The 20,250-nt window shown below is 41.2% G+C and overlaps 2 protein-coding genes across 3 annotated transcripts in view; one reads left to right on the top strand and one right to left on the bottom strand.

Annotated features, from left to right (window-relative positions):
• LOC100555550 (C-signal) overlaps nt 1-20,250 on the bottom strand; it is a 44,559-nt gene that overhangs the window by 19,551 nt on the left and 4,758 nt on the right. The gene's annotated exons all lie outside the window — the stretch shown is intronic.
• Nucleotides 35-18,529, top strand: LOC100555356 (C-signal). The gene is made up of 6 exons (XM_003225358.4): nt 35-318; nt 11,796-11,847; nt 12,771-12,958; nt 14,582-14,740; nt 17,059-17,169; nt 17,968-18,529. The coding sequence occupies exons 1-6, from the start codon at nt 169-171 to the stop codon at nt 18,079-18,081; spliced, it is 774 nt and encodes a 257-aa protein (XP_003225406.1). The 5' UTR covers nt 35-168; the 3' UTR covers nt 18,082-18,529.

The raw sequence follows: 20,250 nt of genomic DNA on the forward strand, positions 1-20,250 counted from the left end.
AGAGATGCACCCTGAGGAGGAGAGGCTGGAAACATTTGCACTGATGTGGATTTGAAGTGGTGCAATTCCCGTGCGCTGCCACTAGGAGCGCTGTGTAGAAGCTGTAGCGGGGTTGATCACACGGCGTCCAGCGGGACCGCTTTGAGCCCACGAGCCGAGCTGCGGTCCATGGCGCTGGGTTTCGGACCTCGGAGCGTCGTCCTCACGGGAGCCAATCGCGGGATCGGCTTGGAGCTGGTTCGGCAGCTTTTGGGCGCCGCGGAGCCGCCGCAATGGATCTTTGCCTGCAGCCGGGAGCCCGACGGGGAGCGAGGAAAGGTGCGGAGACAATCAATCAACTCCTAAAGTGTCATAGGGTGCGTCTACACTGCAGAATTAACGCGTTTTGCCTCCCACTTGAACTGCCATGGCTCAGTGCCGTGGAATCAGGTGAACTGTGGACTGACAAGGTCTTGATTGAGCCTTCTCAGCCAAGGAGTTCCACTGCCTTTTTGGATTCCTTATGTTATGGCAGTGAAAGTGGTGTCAAACTACATTAATTCTGCAGTGTAGATGGACCTTTTGTGAAAGGGAGTGGGATCAGGATGTGAAATGGACGCCTGGGATTGTTGCCTTGCATCCCACATCCTATGCCTGTTTTTATTATTACAGTAGAGTCTCACTTATCCAACATAAACGGGCCGGCAGAACGTTGGATAAGCGAATATGTTGGATAATAAAGAGAGATTAAGGAAAAGCCTATTAAACATCAAATTAGGTTATGATTTTACAAATTAAGCACCAAAACATCATGTTAGACAACAAATTTGACAGAAAAAGTAGTTCAATAGGCAGTAATGCTATGTAGTAATTACTGTATTTATGAATTTAGCACCAAAATATCACGATGTATTGAAAACATTGAATACAAAATGTGTTGGATAATCCAGAACGTTGGATAAGCAAGTGTTGGATAAGTGAGACTCTACTGCATTATATTACAGTAGAGTCTCACTTATCCAACGTAAACGGGCCGGCAGAACGTTGGATAAGCGAATATGTTGGAAAATAAGGAGAGATTAAGGAAAAGCCTATTAAACATCAAATCAGGTTATGATTTTACAAATTAAGCACCAAAACATCATGTTAGACAACAAATTTGACAGAAAAAGTAGTTCAATATCCAGTAATGCTATGTAGTAATTACTGTATTTACGAATTTATCACCAGAATATCATGATATATTGAAAACATTGACTACAAAAATGTGTTGGATAATCCAGAATGTTGGATAAGCGAGTGTTGGATAAGTGAGACTCTACTGTATTATATTACAGTAGAGTCTCACTTATCCAATGTAAACGGGCCGGCAGAACGTTGGATAAGCGAATATCTTGGATAATAAGGAGAGATTAAGGAAACGCCTATTAAACATTAAATTAGGTTATGATTTTACAAATTAAGCACCAAAACATCATGTTAGACAACAAATTTGACAGAAAAAGTAGTTCAGTACACAGTAATGCTATGTAGTAATTACTGTATTTATGAATTTATCACCAAAATATCATGATATATTGAAAACATTGACTACAAAAATGTTTTGGATAATCCAGAATGTTGGATAAGCGAGTCTTGGATAAGTGAGACTCTACTGTAATATAGTCCAGGAATTGCCAGAAAGTCACAAGCATAGCATAAGTCCACCAGCAAAGGTATACTTAGTAGAACTTGAGCAAAAATACAAAAACAAGAATATAGAAAACTTCCAGGATACTTAAATCCAAAACCGTGGCTTGACTTGAAACAAGAACCAGATAACTCAGGCTTAGCTTCTTCCTTGAATACTATGTTGCCTGAACTAAATCTTAGGTAAACAACTTGCTAATTAATCAGCACCCATGAAGTCATTTCTTTTCCCACAAATTCTCTCCTCAACTTTCCCACGTAAGCACTCTGACCGGAGCGGTCAATTTTCTGCTCTAATCTTTAAATGAAGACTTTTGTTGACCTCTGTAGCTCCAGGTGTTTTTCCCTTGGGAGCCTTCTGTATCACTTAGCTCTTTGCCCGACTCCTTCTTTAATGTTGCAGTTTCTGGCTCCTCTGACCTTGAGGCCTTGCACTTTCTGAGTCAGGTTTTCCCCAGAGAGAAACATTATTTCCCAGGTTTGAATCTTCCCCACTTTGTGCCCCAGGAAATCTCACAGGAAATCCTACAATTCTATCTAAACCAGTGGTTCTCATCCTCTGTAATAACTGTCTACTTCCAAGGAAACACAAGCTTCAAAAATGTCTTCTAACTCCTAACATTGGCCTCTGCACACAAACAGACTCAAGCCTCAACTGTCTTCTGACTCCTAACACTGGCTTCTGCACTCAGACTCAAGCCTCAACTAACTCCTAAAACTAGCTTCTGCACTCAGACTCAAGCCTCAACTAACTCCTAAAACTAGCTTCTGCACTCAGACTCAAGCCTCAACTAACTCCTAAAACTAGCTTCTGCACACAAACAGACTCAAGCCTCAACTAACTCCTAAAACTAGCTTCTGCACTCAGACTCAAGCCTCAACTAACTCCTAAAACTAGCTTCTGCACTCAGACTCAAGCCTCAACTAACTCCTAAAACTAGGTTCTGCACACAAACAGACTCAAGCCTCAAAACCGTCTTCTGACTCCTAACATTGCCGCTGCACTCAGACTCAAGCCTCAACTAACTCCTAAAACTAGCTTCTGCACTCAGACTCAAGCCTCGACTAACTCCTAAAACTAGCTTCTGCACTCAGACTCAAGCCTCAACTAACTCCTAAAACTAGCTTCTGCACACAAATAGACTCAAGCCTCAAAACTGTCTTCTGACTCCTAACACTGGCTTCTGCACTCAGACTCAAGCCTCAACTAACTCCTAAAACTAGCTTCTGCACTCAGACTCAAGCCTCAACTAACTCCTAAAACTAGCTTCTGCACTCAGACTCAAGCCTCAACTAACTCCTAAAACTAGCTTCTGCACTCAGACTCAAGCCTCAACTAACTCCTAAAACTAGCTTCTGCACACAAACAGACTCAAGCCTCAAAACTGTCTTCTGACTCCTAACACTGGCTTCTGCACTCAGACTCAAGCCTCAACTAACTCCTAAAACTAGCTTCTGCACTCAGACTCAAGCCTCAATAACTCCTAAAACTAGCTTCTGCACTCAGACTCAAGCCTCAACTAACTCCTAAAACTAGCTTCTGCACTCAGACTCAAGCCTCAACTAACTCCTAAAACTAGCTTCTGCACTCAGACTCAAGCCTCAACTAACTCCTAAAACTAGGTTCTGCACACAAACAGACTCAAGCCTCAAAACGGTCTTCTAACTCCTAACACTGGCCTCTGCACTCAAACAGACTCAAGCCTCAACTGTCATTCCTTTTAACTGAACATTCTAAAGCACTGGTTCTCAGCCTGATGTTTTGGCCTTCAACTCTCAGAAATCCTAACAGCTAGTAAACTGGCTGGGGTTTCTGGGAGTTGTAGGCCAAAACACCTGGGGACCCATTGAGAACCACTGGCATGAACCCATCAGGGTCTATGCTACAAGAGCAGCTTTAAAAGCCAATGCAATTCTAGGCTGCATCAATAGGAGCAAGATCAAGGGAAGTCATAGCTCCACTTTATTCTGGTCAAATCTTATTATTAAAAGTTATTTTAAAAATCTTCAGTAAAATTGGACATTTTCTGGGAAAGTGAGCTTTTAAAATGTATTTATTAATACTTTGTGATTTTATCACAAACTGAATCCTAGAATGGTTATTAACTAAGTTATTTACTCAGCGAGTGACCCTTCTAAATAGTCTCCACATTTCTCATTCAACAATTGGTTCTTTGTTCAAAGTCTGGCTTTTTTGGATGTTTAATTTTCTTCTTGCATGTGTTAGTCTCTCTGAAGTGGGGAATTCCCGCATTTAAGTCACAAGATCCTTTATTCAGAAATATAGCGGAAAGGCTTGTGATTTTGAAGTTGGCAAAATGCTCTCCTCACATCGACCCTTTTCAAAAAAAATAATAATGACGAAGGGTCCTTCTTAAACCCAAAATATATTGATAGCATTAGCTACAAAACTGAAGGGACTTCAGAAAGGTGCAGAAATACTAGAAATCCATGAGAAGTAAAGAATAAAAGACCCCAATGCCTTAAAATCATGATTTTAGATGAGCTTCTTGGTACTCTTCCATTATCCAGGCGGAGGCCTGTAGGGGGCAATAGAGAGAGAAGAATCGAGAGAGAAGAATAGTCCATTTTTGTGATGACTCATGGGCCTTGTAGTCCTGTTCCTAGTACTATTGTGGCAGACGAAGAGGAAAACATGGGGTTTTCGCCGGTTCAGCAAGAGCCGGAGTCTCTTCACCTGCAGGATGTTGATGTTTGCCCTCAAGAATTCAGCCAAACAGGCCTTGGGCAGAACTCCCCCCTGTTTCCCAGGAGGGAAAATTATTCTAAAGATAGGGGAGTCAGGGAGGCTAATCGGAGAAGCCTGAGAATCGCTGCCAAACAAATGGCTGATTAGGTCTGCTTCCCTTGGGAAATTCTAAGGAGTCATGCATCTGGACAGAGTTGGGTTTCGCTTCTCGTTCTCTAGGGAAAGAGTTTTGTTGGCGGGAAAACGAGACCCAATATAGGTGTTTGGCGCGAGGGATTCTTTGCGGAGTCATTTGATCAGCTTGAGGAGAGAGATCGTGTGTGGACTTCGTAATCCCAGTTCCTTGCTTTCCGGATCTAGCTTCAAGCCTTGCCTTGTCTCACGGTTTTACCACGGACTCTGTTCATGCTTCATGTTCGTCTTGCCTCCAGTCACGGATCTAGTCAAGAATCAAGTTTATTTCCAGCCTTGTTGTCAAGCTTCATTGGACTTTAAAGACTCTGTTATTTCCCCACACTATTGCTTGGCAAAGTGTGTGTTTCGGTCAAGTGGATTAAAACTTTGAACTCTAATATCTTATATTGGACAATACATTTCTGGACTATATTTGACCTCATCTGAAAGGTCTGCTTCTGAACTATATTCTTCACTTGTTTTTATTGATTTTATATATTTCTTTAATAAAGATATTAGAGACTGGCCTCTGTGTAAGGTTATTGGTGCTCTGCAGCCAGGGTCCTGACAATTTTATGGGGGGAGGGTGGGTTGAAGGAGTAAAACCATTTCCTCCTGTGTTCCTGTTATTCCCTCCACCCATGTCCCCGTCATCATGGAAACAGCCCTCGTTTATGAAATGAGAAGTGGGGAGGGGAAAGAATAAGTGGAAATGGGGGGAATGGTTTTGCTCCTTCAATTCTCCGCCCTCTCCATTAAATGGACTATCCTTCTGTCTCCATTGTCCGCTAGTGGCCTCTGCTTGTTTATCTTCTTTATCTAGGACAATGATGGGCAAGCTTTTGCGCTTGGTGTGTCAAAATTCACCAAAAAACCTAGCATGATTTGGGTGGTGTGTCACTTCGAGAAAAAAACAAAACATAATTTCATAATATGTATAGTTTAAATAACAAAAATATGTAATTGTAATATATACAGTAGAGCAGGGGTCCCCAAACTTTTGAAGCAGAGGGCCAGTCCACAATCCTTCAGACTGTTGAGGGGCCGAATTATCATTTGAAAAAAAATACGAACAAATTCCTATGCACACTGCATATGTCTTATTTGTAGTGCAATACAACAATAACAATTAAAGAACAATACAATATTTAAAAATGAAAACAATTTTAACCAACATAAACCTATCAGGATTTCAATGGAAAGTGTGGGCCTGCTACTGGCCAATGAGATAGTCAGGTTAATTATAATTGTTGTTGTTGTGTGCCTTCAAGTCATTTCAGACTTTGGGCGAGCCTAAGTCTAAAATTAATTATTTATTTACTACCTTTATTTACTACATTTATATCCCAACCCTTCTCACCCCGAAGGGGACTCAGAGCAGCTGTATGTACATACAATATATTATATTATTAACATTGCACAATATTAGCATTATATATTACTAGATTGAACTATACCACTATACTGTAATATTATATGTAATATATAACATATAATTCATATTATTATATGGTATTATTATTAGTATTATATTGTATAACATTATAATATTATTATCAAGATTATATGTATATACAATATATTATATTATATTATTAAAACTGATATAAAAATATTATATTATAAAATTGAGAGCGGGGCCCAGGTAAATGACCTTAGAGGGCTGCATCCGCCCCCCGGGCCTTAGTTTGGGGACCCCTGCAGTAGAGTCTCACTTATCCAACATAAACGGGCCGGCAGAACGTTGGATAAGTGAATATGTTGGATAATATAGCCATCATAGCTGAGTAACCACCCTCCCCTGATGACATGATATATTTGCACTTTTAGCACTTTGGCCTAGATTCTTTGAACCTAATCCATGATTTTAGCATTTTATCTTGTATGGGTTTTTTTTTTATGACTTGCTTTTATTGTCTGATTGATTGGTTTTATTGTTTTGTTCTTCTTGTTCTGTTCGGGCTTGGCTCCATGTAAGCCGCACCGAGTCCCTTCGGGGAGATGAGGCGGGGTATAAGAATAAAAATATTATTATTATTATTATTATTATTATTATTATTATTATTATTATTATCATTATTATTATTATTATCAACACAACGACGTTGTATGGTACAGCAAACAAGATAGATATGCTGGATTTTGTTTCGCTGGATTTTGTTTCGCCTTTTGCAGTTGGCAGATGGTGATTTTGTCAATGTCTATTGTTTCCAAATGCCGGCTGAGATCTTTTGGCATGGCACCCAGGGTGCCCATCACCACTGGGACCACCTGCACTGGTTTCTGCCAGTCTTTGAAGTTCAATCTTGAGGTCCTGATAGCGGCTGAGTTTTTCCTGTTGTTTTTCATCTATGCAACTGTCACCTGGGATGGCAACATCAATGATCCAAACCTTGTTCTTTTCTACAACTGTGATGTCTGGTGTGTTGTGTTCCAGAACTTTGTCAGTCTGGATTTGGAAGTCCCACAGTATCTTTGCGTGCTCGTTTTCCAATACTTTTGCAGGTTTGTGATCCCACCAGTTCTTTCCTGCTGGGAGGTGGTACTTGAGGCATAAGTTCCAATGAATCATTTGGGCCACATAGTTGTGCCTCTGTTTAAAGTCTGTCTGTGCGATTTTCTTACAGCAGCTGAGGATATGATCAATGGTTTCATCGGTTTCCTTGCACAGCCTGCATTTTGGGTCATCAGCTGATTTTTCAGCTGATTGTCCTGATGGCTTGCTCCTGGGCTGCAAGGATCAGGCCTTCTGTCTCCTTCTTCAGGGTCCCATTCGTGAGCCAGAGCCAGGTCTTCTCCTTATCAGCTTTTCCTTCAATTTTGTCAAGGAACTTTCCATGCAATGTTTTGTTGTGCCAGCTGTCAGCTCTAGTTTGTAGAGTGGTTTTCTTGTACTGGTTTTTTGTCTGCTGTGCTTTGAGGAGTTTCTGATTTTTGACTTCAGTCAAAGCAGGTTCTTCACTTTGCTTGACATATTCTGCCAGGGCATGTTCTTCTTCTTTGACTGCTTATTTGACTTGTAAGAGTCCTCTGCCCCCTGATCTTCTAGGCAGATATAGCCGGTCAACATCACTGCGAGGGTGCAGTGAATGATGAATGGTCATGAGTTTTCTTGTTTTTCTGTCCAAATTGTCCAGTTCCACCTGTGTCCAGTTTATAATGCCAGCAGTATATCTTATGACAGGTATGGCCCAGGTGTTTATGGCCTTGATGGTGTTGCCTCCATTGAGCTTGCTTTTGAGAATTTTTCTGACCCTTTGTGTGTATTCTTTGCTGACCACAGTTTTCACATGTTCATGCTTGATGTTGTCCAGCTGTAGTATGCCCAGATATTTATAGGCCTCTGGCTGGTGACACTTTATTGTTTGGCCATTGGGCATATTTATGCCCTCACTTTCAATGATTTTTCCCTTCTTCAATGCCACTGTCGAACATTTGTCCAAACCAAACTCCATGTTGATATCAGTGTTGGTCAGAGACTGGATTTCAGTTTCCGTTTTCCCATATAGCTTCAGGTCATCCATGTAATCAAATGTGAAATTTTGTGAGAATTCTTAGATGTTTGATAGCCGAGATTTGTTTTTTGTAAGATTGTTGACAGAGGGATCATGGCGATAATGAAAAGCAGAGGGGACAATGAATCTCCCTGGAAAATTCCTCTCCTGATGTTGACAAGTCCATAGCTTTCATTTCCAACAAACAGTTCAGTTTTCCAGTCCTCCATCATGTTTTCAATGCAGGTGCCAACGGTTTTACAAATCCCGATGGCGTCCAGGCACTTGATGATCCAGCTGTGTGGGAGTGAGTCAAAGGCCTTTTTGTAGTCAATCCACGTCATGTGAAGATTAGCTTTTCAGCTCTTACAGTTCTCCAGAATCATTTTGTCAATCAATAACTGGTCTTTTGTGCCCCTGCTTTTCCGTTTGTTGCCTTTCTGTTCATCTGGCAAGATGTTTTTTTCTTCAAGATAGTCTTGAATTCTGTCAGCTATGATGCCAGTCAGTAGTTTAAACATAGTGGGCAGACACGTTATTGGCCTGTAGTTTCCTGGTGCTGCTCCTTTTGCTGGATCCTTTTGTATCAGGTATGTTCTTCCAGTTGTTAGCCATTCACTGATACTTCCTTTCTGCAGCATCTCATTGAATTGTTGGGCCATTTTTCCATGTAAACTAATCAGATGTTTGAGCCAAAATCCATGAAGTTGATCACTACCAGGCGATGTCCAGTTCTTGACTTTTTGCACTCGTTTGCTGATCATTTCAGTTGTTATTTCCATCAGTTCCATTTTGTTCTGTGAGAATTTTCCTTCAAACTCCTTTATCCACCCAGCGTTTTTGTTGTAGTTTTTATTATTTTCCCAAAGTTCTTTCCAGAACTTTGTTGTTGCAGTTTTCTCTGGCTTTATGGTTACTGTGTCTGTTGTTTGGTTCAGACTCTGGTAGAACCGTCTTTGGTCTGATTGAAACAGTTGATTTTGTCTGTACTGGATGATTCTGGCTTCATACCTTTCAATTTTTCTGGCTGTTGCTGTAATTTGTTCTTTCACGATTTCCAAAGCTTCTTCAATTTTTCTGGTGTTCAGCCAGTACTTTCGGATCAGGTATTGCTTGATTTTGTCATTCAGTCTCCTCTCTTTCATATTTTTCAGGTTACTTGCATCTGATCTAAGTTTCTGGATTTTCAACTCTAGCCTGACCTTCCACTTTGGTTTTCCAGTCGATTTTCTTTGGGGCTGCCTTGGTTGTAGGAGCCCAAGCTCTTCTGTTACTATCACTGCTGCACTGTAGGCATACTGGTTTGTTTGTTCAATTGATGTTATTTGGACAGTGGAGAGTACTGCATTCACATCTTTCATGAGAGGCACCAGGTGTCTCTTGGGCACTGTTTTTAGAGTTGGGAGCCGCTTTCTTATTGCATTTGCTGCAGCATGAGCCATGATCTTATCCTTGAGCTCTTGTTGTCTTGCTGTCAAGGTTCCTGGTGGTTCAACAGATGTTTCAAGTGCTGGTTCCTCAAATTCTTGCAAAAGCGCCACACTTTCTTCTGGTTCAATCTGTTCCACCATTCCAAGTGTTGCTGGAGTCTCTGCTGCTGTCTGTGCTGTGGTCTGATGGTAATCTACTTTGCAACTTTTCTGGATTTCTTCGAGTTCAACTTCACTGAACACTTTGTTTCTGATTATGAATCTTCGTTGGTCAGCCAGTCGGGGTTCTGTTATCTGTGAGTCAGGGTACTCTTGTTTCCATAGCTGATGCATCCTTTTTTGGTAGCCACGCCTTTGAGGTTCAGATTTGTAGTAGCATTTCATAATTGTGCGGTTTTCTGGCATTGTATATTTTTGCCGCTTCTGTGACTGTTCATTTGGGTTTTGATGATTCCGTAACCCACTTGTCGATGGATGTCCAGAATCAGCAGCATCCACCGCGGTCCTTTTTATCCTGGGCGACGACCGAGCCAGTATAGACTTCGTTTGGGTTTGATTCTCCATAATGCTAATGGGTTAGGTGCTCTTGGTTGTGCTCCTCAGCTGAGGCCTCTCTGGCTTGGTTGGACCTGCTGGTAGTTACACTACCGCCAGCACAGCCCTCAGTCACCATTGGAGCAGCTAAGCCTCCCCACCACGTCAAGGTGGCACCTGCGGGGGGGATTATTATTATTATTATTATTATAAGGAGGGATTAAGGAAAAGCCTATTAAACATCAAATTAGGCTATGATTTTACAAATTAAGCACCAAAACATCATGTTATACAACAAATTTGACAGAAAAAGTAGTTCAATACGCTGTAATACTACCGTGTTTCCCCGAAAATAAGACAGTGTCTTATATTAATTTTTGCTCCCAAAGATGCTCTAGGTCTTATTTTCAGGGGATGTCTTAATTTACCATGAAGAAGAATTCACATTTATTGTTGAACAAAAAAATGAACATTTATTATATATTGTACAGTAGTTGTCATCACAAACCAGCATAACCAGACAAACTGTGAATCCTATCAAGATTTTTTTATTACTACCAATATTTCCATGTACAACACTTTATGGTACGTACATTTACCGATCCTGCATGCTCTGGTGTTCTGTTCGTTGGGCATGCTTCCAAACAAAAACTTTGCTAGGTCTTACTTTTGGGGGAGGCCTTATATTTAGTAATTCAGCAAAACCTCTACTAGGTCTTATTTTCTGGAGATGTCATTTTAGGGGAAACAGGGTATGTAGTAATTACTGTATTTATGAATTTAGCACCAAAATATCACGATGTTTTGAAAACATTGACTACAAAAATGTGTTGGATAATCCAGAACGTTGGGTAAGTGAGACTCTACTGTAACTGTATTTAATAAATCAAAAACTATTTACTACCATTATTTCCATGTACAACAATCTATGGTACCTCTTGCAGTTTCCACGCTGATTTCTCTCTTTTCTAGTTTCAATGTAGTCATGAACAATGAATAATATAAAAATAATATAATAGTAATAATATGATAATATATTACAATAATAATAGAATGATATAAATGTAATGTGCATAATTCCCATGGACTAAACAACAAAACCACTGGACCAAATCACATCAAATTTGGCCACAAAATACATAGTCATCCAATCAATCTGCATGCGGCAGTGTGTCAGCAAAAATGGCTAGGCATGTCAGTGCTGACACACGTGTCATTGGTTGGCCATCACTGGTCTAGGAGCTGCAGTGGCAATGGGTTAAATCCTTGTGCCGACTGAAGTGCTGACCTAAAGGTTGGGTTACTGACCTGAAGATTGCCGGTTTGAATCTACGAGATGGGGTGAGCTCCCACCTGTCAGCTCTAGCTTGCAGGGACATGATAGAAACCTCCCAGTGGGATGGTAACACATTCAGGCATCTCCTGGGCCAATTCTCTCACACCAGAAGTGACTGGCTGTATGTTTTTAAGTCACTCCTGACACAATGAAAAAAAAATCTAGTTGCTTTGGCTATGAGCACAACAAGACAGCCTTAGAGATTTGAGATGTAATCAACGCACTGAACAAAGAATAGTGTGTTATGTAATTAATGTATAATATAATATATAAAGATTGCACAACATCAGTAGTAAAATAAAGTTTGCATCTGTTGCCCTTGGAGTCTTATCAGTTTGTCAATCTGTTTTATATTACCTGCAATAGCAGGCAGTACAATGCATTCTATGATCTTCCCATGAAGTCTGATTTTTCTACTTCTGTTTGTTCTTCTGGTCTTGTCTTTTCAGGAGTTAAGGAAACTGGCTTCCAGTCACCCAAATGTTATAATAGTGAAACTGGGTAAGTTTCATGCTTTAGGTACTGCCAACCAGTGGATCTGGTGGCTTTTAATTCATTTCCTTTGCTTTACAGTAAATCAGGAATGGTGACTGTTGGATTGCAACTGCTATCAGATCTTCTCATTGAGGCTATTTGCCAGGGATGATAGAAGCTATAGTCTAGCAGCATGTGGGTGACCAAATGTTCATCAACTCTTTCTTGCCATTAAGCATTAATGAACTAGGTGAACCTGAACTCTTAGCGCAGCAAAGCAAGCATAATGTCATATTTATATTTATATTACATGCAATATTACTAATAATATTGCAATATAGTCGTATAATATAATATATTGTGTGTATATATACTTATAAACCACCCTGAGTCCCCTTCAGGGTGAGAAGGGCGGGATATAAATGTCACTAATAAATAAATAATAAATAATGTGTCTCATGACTAGAATGGAGCCTCCGGTGGCGTATTGGATTAAAGCCTCGTGACTTGAAGCTTGGGTTGCTGTCCTGAAAGTTGCCAGGTTCGAATCCCACCTGGGGAGAGTGCGGATGAGCTCCCTCTATCAGCTCCAGCTCCATGTGGGGACATGAGAGAAGCCTCCCACAAGGATGGTATAAACATCAAAAAACATCCAGGCAATGTCCCCTGGGCAACATCCTTGCAGACGGCCAATTCTCTCACTCCAGAAGCGACTCAAGTTGCTCCTGACATGAAAAAAAATGACTAGAATATAGTAATATTCAGAGCAATAGACCAAAAAAGGAAAAGAAGAGGTTTAGCATTAATTGTCAAAGATGTTTACACCTGTGAGGAGATCCATGACTTAAATCAAAAGAGCAAGGATTGAAAACAACTGAGTAAATTAATTAACAAAATGAATATCAAGAGGGAGAAATATGTGATAATATCTTCTTATGCTGTTTTTGCAGATGCTACAAATCCTGTGACCATTAAGGAAGCTGCCACTTGCATTGAGGGGCACCTCAAAGGGGCAGGGCTGAATGTGCTCATAAACAATGCTGGCATTTTCACAGACAAGGAACTGGAAACCTTGGATCCTGAAGACATGCTGAATGCCTACAAGACCAATGTGGTTGGGCCATTGTTAGTGAGCCAGGTAAAGTTGTGCTGGAGCTTAAAAAGTTATCTTTCAAAAGTAATCAATTATAATTCCACAATAATTAATGCTGCCTTTGATTTTTTTAAGCATTCCTTTCTTGCACTTTTACCTGTTATGGTAACAATTTATGAAATCTTACAATTTGCAGTTTAGGGAGGGATATTTAGCCAGGGAATTCTAGTGCCTCTCCAAGGCTCCATCTACACTGCTATATAATCTGGTTTTTGATGTCCAGGCTGGTTAGCAGCCAGCTGCAACAAATCACTCTGACCAAGAGGTCATGAGTTTGAGGCCCGCCCGTGCCTGCGTCTATCTCTGTCTCTGTTCTATGTTATGGCATTGAATGTTTGCCTTATATGTGCAATGTGATCTGCCCTGAATCCCCTTCTGGGTGAGAAGGGCGGAATATAAATACTGTAAAAAAAAAAGTCAGATTCTCTGCTTTGAGCTGGATTAAATGGCAGTGTAGATCAAGCCTAAAATATATGAGCCCCAGGATTCTGCAGGATGTAGCCAGTGCTGTTAAAATGGGATCATAACGCTACAATCTAGAATGTCTTCATTTCAGCAATTTAATGTAGATGAAAGGCGCTATTATATTGATGCTATTTTATTGATAAGTATTAAGCCTAGGACAAGGGGCTCTGTATTCAAATTTCCATTCAGGAATGAAGCCCAGAGAGCAGCACTGAGCTGATAATTAACCTATGTGCTATGGCAGATTTTTTTGTGTGTCAGGAGTGACTTGAGAAACTACAAGTCACTTCTGGTGTGAGAGAATTGGCCATCTGCAAGGACGTTGTCCAGGGGACACTCGAATGTTTTACCATCCTGTGGGAGGCTTCTCTCATGTCCCCGCATGGGAAGATGGAGCTGACAGGCGGGAGCTCACCCCGCTCCCCAGATTCAAACTGCCGACTTTTCAGTTTGCAGTCCTGCCAGCACAAGGGTTTAACCCATTGCGCCACCAGGAGCTCCATAACATGGCAAATCTATATATAAAAGAGTGATGGCATCACGGTGACCCACAAAACAACAAAACTACAGGCCTCCCAACCTCGAAATTTGACAACACAACCCCTCATCCATGCCTCTAGGTTGATACAACAAAAAGAAAACAAAAATAAAGTCCTAATTAGAGAGAGAGGAATAATTGCTTTTATCCATTTGCTGCCAGTTAGAAGGCTAAGCTCCTCCAACTTGGTCTCCTAGCAACCCAATAAAAAAAACACTAAAAAAATTAAAAACACTAAAAAATTAATACAATAAAATACTATAATAACAGAAAATAACTAAAAATAATACAAGAAAATAATAAAATATAATAAATAAAAAGATAACTTACAATAAAATTAATTTAAAAATACAAATAACATCAAATAAAAATTACACAACAATTTTTAAACCAATACCACCACCACTTTGCCACAGCAACGCGTGGCCGGGCACAGCTAGTAATAAACTAAATTGCAATAATAAATTGAATTGAATAAACTACATTGCAGAAAGGTCTGTGCAAATTTTGGAACTCCCTCTAAAGAACGAGAAACAATTCTTGATTCATTCTCACTTCACTTCTCTCTCTCTCTCTCTCTCTCTCTCTCTCTCTCTCTATTTCAGGCTTTTCTGCCACTGTTAAAGAAGGCAGCCAAGGAAAGCGCACAGGATGGACTCAGTTGCAGGAAAGCAGCCATCATCAACATTTCTTCTGTCTTAGGCTCCATTGAGTCAGTCCCACTAAACTACAGCAAGCCTGCAGTCCCCTACCGCTGCAGCAAGGTAGGGGCCATTTCTCCTGCAAGAAGTGCGGTGTTTCAGAACTGGCTGTGTTCCCTGTCTAGACACATGGCTGCATTAATGGAAGTTGAACATCTTGTCCTCTTTTCCGAATGGCTAAGCTGCATCATCATCCCCTTTCTCTGAGTGTGAATGAAATAATTCCATAGAATCATAGAGTTGGGAGAGACCACATGGACCATCTAGCCCAGGCATGGGCAAACTTCGCCCCTCCAGGTGTTTTGGACTTCAACTCCCACAATTCCTAACAGCCTACTGGTTGTTAGGAATTGTAGAAGTTGAAGTCCAAAACATCTGGAGGGCCGAAGTTTGCTCTTGCCTGATTCTAGCCCAACACCTTGCCAATAATAATAATAATAATAATAATAATAATAATAATAATAATAATAATAATAATAACTTTAATTTTATACCCCGCCCCATCTCCCCAAAGGGACTCGGGGCGGCTTACATGGGGCCTTGCCCGACACATTTAAAAGCTGCCACCAGATGTAAGGATGTTTATAATGCGGCCACCAGATATTAAGGGGATTATCAACTCTTGCCACCACTATAGAAGATGTAGCTACTGGCTACTTAGCTGTTTAAAAGCCTCCAAAGAAGGAGCCTCCACCACACTCTGGGGCAGAGAGTTCCACTGCTGAACAGCTCTCACATTGAGGAAGTTATTTCTAATGTTCAGGTGGAATCTGAATGCATTCAAGCTTCTGGGGAAAAAAGAATCAACCTAAAAAGTATAAAGAACCTCCTGATAAGAGATGTGTGACAGATGTCTGACACCACACCTTAGAGTGTGGTGAATCTCCTTCTCCAGAGATTTTTAAGCAGAGGCTGTATGGCCATCTGTCTGAAGTGCTTTGGTTGGGTATTCCTGCGTAGTAGGGGACTGGACTGGACGGCCTTAATTGTCTCTTCCAGCTCTATCTATATATATAAAAGAGTGATGGAATCACGACAGCGGACAAAACAACAAAACTAAACACCCCACAACCTCGAAAATTGACAGCACAACCCCTCATTCACGCCTCTACGTTCATACAACAAAAAGAAAAGAAAAATAAAGTCCTAATTAGAGGGAGAAGAATAATTGTTTTTATCCAATTGCTGCCAGTTAGAAGGCTAAGCTCCGCCCACTTGGTCTCCTAGCAACCCACTCAGCCCAGGGGACAGGCAGAGTTAGGCCTCACGTAGGCCTCTTCCACACTGCCTATAAAATACAGATTATCTGATTTGAACTGGATTATATGGCAGTGTAGACTCAAGGCCCTTCCACACAGCTATATAACCTATTTATAATCATATATTATCTGCTTTGAACTGCATTATCTTGACTCCACACTGCTATATAATTCACTTCAGTATGCATTTTATCCAGCTGTGTAGAAGGGGCCTCATATAATCCAGTTCTAAGCAGATAATATAAGATTATAAATATACAGTAGAGTCTCACTTATCCAACATAAACAGGCCAGCAGAAGGTTGGATAAGTGAATATGTTGGATAATAAGAAGGGATTCAACTACCACCAATTCCTCAATACTTTATTTCCCATACCACCATACTTCGCCACAGCAACACGTGGCCGGGCATAGCTAGTGATTCTATAAGAGTGAAGTTGCTAAGAATCCTGATTGCTCTTCTTTTATCCATGTTTTTAAAAAGGATTTCATTCTGTTTGCCAGTATATTTGCAAATAGTTTATAGTCCACATTCAAGAGGGAGATCGGTCTGTAGTTTTTCATATCAGTTTCTAGCGAATTCTCTTTGTGGATCATTGTTATTGTTGCATGCTACCAGGATTGTGGGATTTTTCGTAATTTCATTACTTGGTTCATAATGATTTTTAGATGGGGAAAGAGAATGTCCTCGAATGTTTTGTAGTATGCGGCTGTCAGGCCATCTGGACCGGGCGCCTTTTGCGAGTCTAGATTATGAATAGCATTTTTGATTTCACAATCAGTAATTTCTTTGTTAAGGTTTCTTTTCTGTTCCTCCGTGGTCCTGGTCAGTTTTTGTTGATCTAAAAATTTTATTATTTTATCCTCTTCTATGTTTTCTTGTTTGTAGAGATTGTTAAAAAATATTCTAAATTGATTCCGTATGTCTTCTTCTCTTGTAAAGGTTGCTTCTTTGATTTTTATGATATTTATGTACGACTTTTCTTCCCCCCCCCCCCCCCCCCTTCAACTTGCTTGTTAGCCACTTGCCTGGCTTATTTGCGTTGCAAAAATAGTATTGTTTTATAAATTTTAGTTGTTTTGCTCTTTCTTCTTGTTCCCAAAGATCTCTCTATCTTGCAGGCTGCTCTAAATATGCTTACAAAGTGCCTCTCTTTGAGCCTCAAAGAAGATAGGGTTCTGTGCACCGCAGTTCATCCTGGCTGGGTGAAGACAGACATGGGAACCCAAGAGGTGGGTAACCATTTTTTGCAAAGAGTTCTTTTAAAAGATAGATGACATGAGCAAAAACATTACTGAGTCACGGGTCATAGAAGTGACGTTGGCACCTGCTCTCCTCTATATTTGCTCCTCGTCTGCTGGAGGTACCAAACATTTAATGTCAAGGGCTGCATTTCCCCAGGACATGAGGATAAGAACTATTGTTAGAAGTAGGCCTTTATCTCATTCACGTAGTAGCCTGTGTGTGCATTCACTTTTAAATACATAAGCATATCTGAGCATTATTCACCCACCCTCTCATTGTTTCTTTCCATGTTTATTTATTTATTTATAGTATTTATATTCCTCCCTTCTCGCCCCGAAGGGGACTCAGGGCGGATTACAATGAACACATATATGGCAAACATTCAATGCCAACAGACAAACAACATACTTTAGACAGACTCGGAGGCATTTTTAACATTTTTCCAGCTTCACGATTCCGGCCACAGGGGGAGCTGTTGCTTCACCATCCAGTAGTGGCTGTACTTCCTCATTCCTTTCCTCGTGTTTTGCTGGCAGTTTTATGGTGTTGTAAATTAGCCTCCCGCATAAAGCGTCCCTAATTAACAGATGCAACTGTCTTTCGGGGCTGCATAGGTCAACAGCAAGCCGGGGCTATTAATGGTCGGAGGCTTAACCCGACTCAGGCTTCGAACTCATAACCTCTCGGTCAGTAGTGATTTATAGCAGCTGGTTACTAGCCAGCTGCGCCACAGCCCGGCCCCATACAACAATGTTGCTAATTGTTGTCCTGCTTGTCTTTTGCAGGCCGACTTGAGTGTAGACGAGAGCGTGCGGGGGATTATCGGTGTGCTTTCCAAGCTTGGTGACACACACAATGGCGTTCTTGTGAACTGGAAAGGAAACAATGTTCCTTGGTGAAGGTGTGACACAAGCCGCACAGTCAAAGTGACAATCGATGACATAACCTCTTTCTTTGGCAGATGCCATGCGATGCTCAGGAGCCAAAAAGCACTGTAACTCCAATCATTTGTGTGTGTTTCGCACACAACTAATAAACTCTCACTTTCAGGAAATGTTTGTGGCTTGTCAAATGTTCATGCCTTGCAGATGAGAGTGTAAGCAGGAGTAGGCACTGTTGTGAGTTAGCCACTAAGCTGAATAAAAGCCCACATCTTCTCCTTCGAACTGGAATATATGGCAGTATGGACTCAGATAAGTTCAAAGCAGATATTGTGGGATTTTCTCTCTTGATATTCTGGGTTATATGACTGTGTGGAAGGAACCTAAGAAGACCCTGGAGAAGGCCTTATTCTTCTTTATTGTACACTCTTGGAAAATAAATCATTTTTAACCCCCTGTCTCCAAATTCAAGGTGCTTGAATTTGTAAACTAGTAAAATGTGGGCTAGACAAAACTACAGTTAGGTGGATCTGTAATTGGCTAAGCGAACGAACCCAAAGGGTGCTCACCAATGCATCGTCTTCATCATGGAAAGAAGTGACAAGTGGAGTGCCGCAGGGCTCCGTCCTGGGCCCGGTTCTGTTCAACATCTTTATTAACGACTTAGATGAAGGGTTAGAAGGCACGATCATCAAGTTTGCAGACGACACAAAACTGGGAGGGAGAGCCAACACTCCAGAAGACAGGAGCAGAATTCAAAACGATCTTGACAGACTAGAGAGATGGGCCGAAACTAACAAAATGAAGTTCAACAGGGACAAATGCAAGATACTTCACTTCGGCAGAAAAAATGGAAATCAGAGATACAGAATGGGCGACGCCTGGCTTGACAGCAGTGTGTGCAAAAAAGACCTTGGAGTCCTCGTGGACAACAAGTTAAACATGAGCCAACAATGTGATGCAGCAGCTAAAAAAGCCAACGGGATTCTGGCCTGCATCAATAGGGGAATAGCGTCTAGATCCAGGGAAGTTATGCTCCCCCTCTATTCTGCCTTGGTCAGACCACACCTGGAATACTGTGTCCAATTCTGGGCACCACAGTTGAAGGGAGATGTTGACAAGCTGGAAAGCGTCCAGAGGAGGGCGACTAAAATGATTAAGGGTCTGGAGAACAAGCCCTATGAGGAGCGGCTTAAAGAGCTGGGCATGTTTAGCCTGCAGAAGAGAAGGCTGAGAGGAGACATGATAGCCATGTACAAATACGTGAGGGGAAGTCATAGGCAGGAGGGAGCAAGCTTGTTTTCTGTTGCCCTGCAGACTAGGACACGGAACAATGGCTTCAAACTACAGGAAAGGAGATTCCACTTGAACATCAGGAAGAACTTCCTCACTGTGAGAAAGGCTGTTCGGCAGTGGAACTCTCTGCCCCGGGCTGTGGTGGAGGCGCCTTCTTTGGAGACTTTTAAGCAGAGGCTGGATGGCCATCTGTCGGGGGTGCTTTGAATGCGATTTCCTGCTTCTTAGCAGGGGGTTGGACTGGATGGCCTATGAGGTCTCTTCCAACTCTACTATTCTATGATTCTATGATTCAAGCCGAAAGGCAGGAATCGGAAATTCCCATATGAGTATTTTTCCCTTCCATGGCAGTAAAAATGCAATAACAAAGTCAATAGCTAATAGTTCTCTGCCTTTTGCAGCCAATTCTAAGGTAGCTGCATCATTCTGACTTGTGATAGAACCAGCCCTGTCTAGGTGCAACTATTGTTCTTTCTTATCTTTCCTTAAACCTACCTTTTTTGTCCTTTGATGCATATCTGATTCCAGCTGGACTAATCTTGGCCTTCCTCTTCAATTTCAGAAGACGGGGGTTTCTCGACAGTTTAAGCTTAAACAGAAGCATCCAAATGGCTAAGCCCTGCACTCTAAGGCACTTTTCAACTTAGCTGTCATTCACATGTTTAGCTTTTGGCAGGTCTGGGAAACAGGCATGAAAATACAACGAGTTTCTAGAATAAACAGCTGAGAACATCTAAATACTATGAGCAATTTTAAGATGCAGAATACACATTTGCCACATGATGGCGTCAAAATGCAATGTTCATAAATTCCCCCAAAGAATATTCCTTTTGATGACTTCAGAAGTTAACTGGAAATGATGATGAAATTTTTCCAGATAGGATTCCTTCC

Source organism: Anolis carolinensis, unplaced genomic scaffold (genome assembly GCF_035594765.1).
Source record: "Anolis carolinensis isolate JA03-04 unplaced genomic scaffold, rAnoCar3.1.pri scaffold_9, whole genome shotgun sequence".
NCBI classification, from domain to species: Eukaryota; Metazoa; Chordata; class Lepidosauria; order Squamata; family Dactyloidae; genus Anolis; species Anolis carolinensis.

Coding starts and splice junctions, on each gene's coding strand:
- LOC100555356 (XM_003225358.4), top strand. CDS start 169: ATGGCGCTGGGTTTCGGACCTCGGAGCGTCGTCCTCACGGGAGCCAAT. Junction 319..11,795: donor CCGACGGGGAGCGAGGAAAG/GTGCGGAGACAA, acceptor TTGTCTTTTCAG/GAGTTAAGGAAACTGGCTTC. Junction 17,170..17,967: donor CAGACATGGGAACCCAAGAG/GTGGGTAACCAT, acceptor TGTCTTTTGCAG/GCCGACTTGAGTGTAGACGA.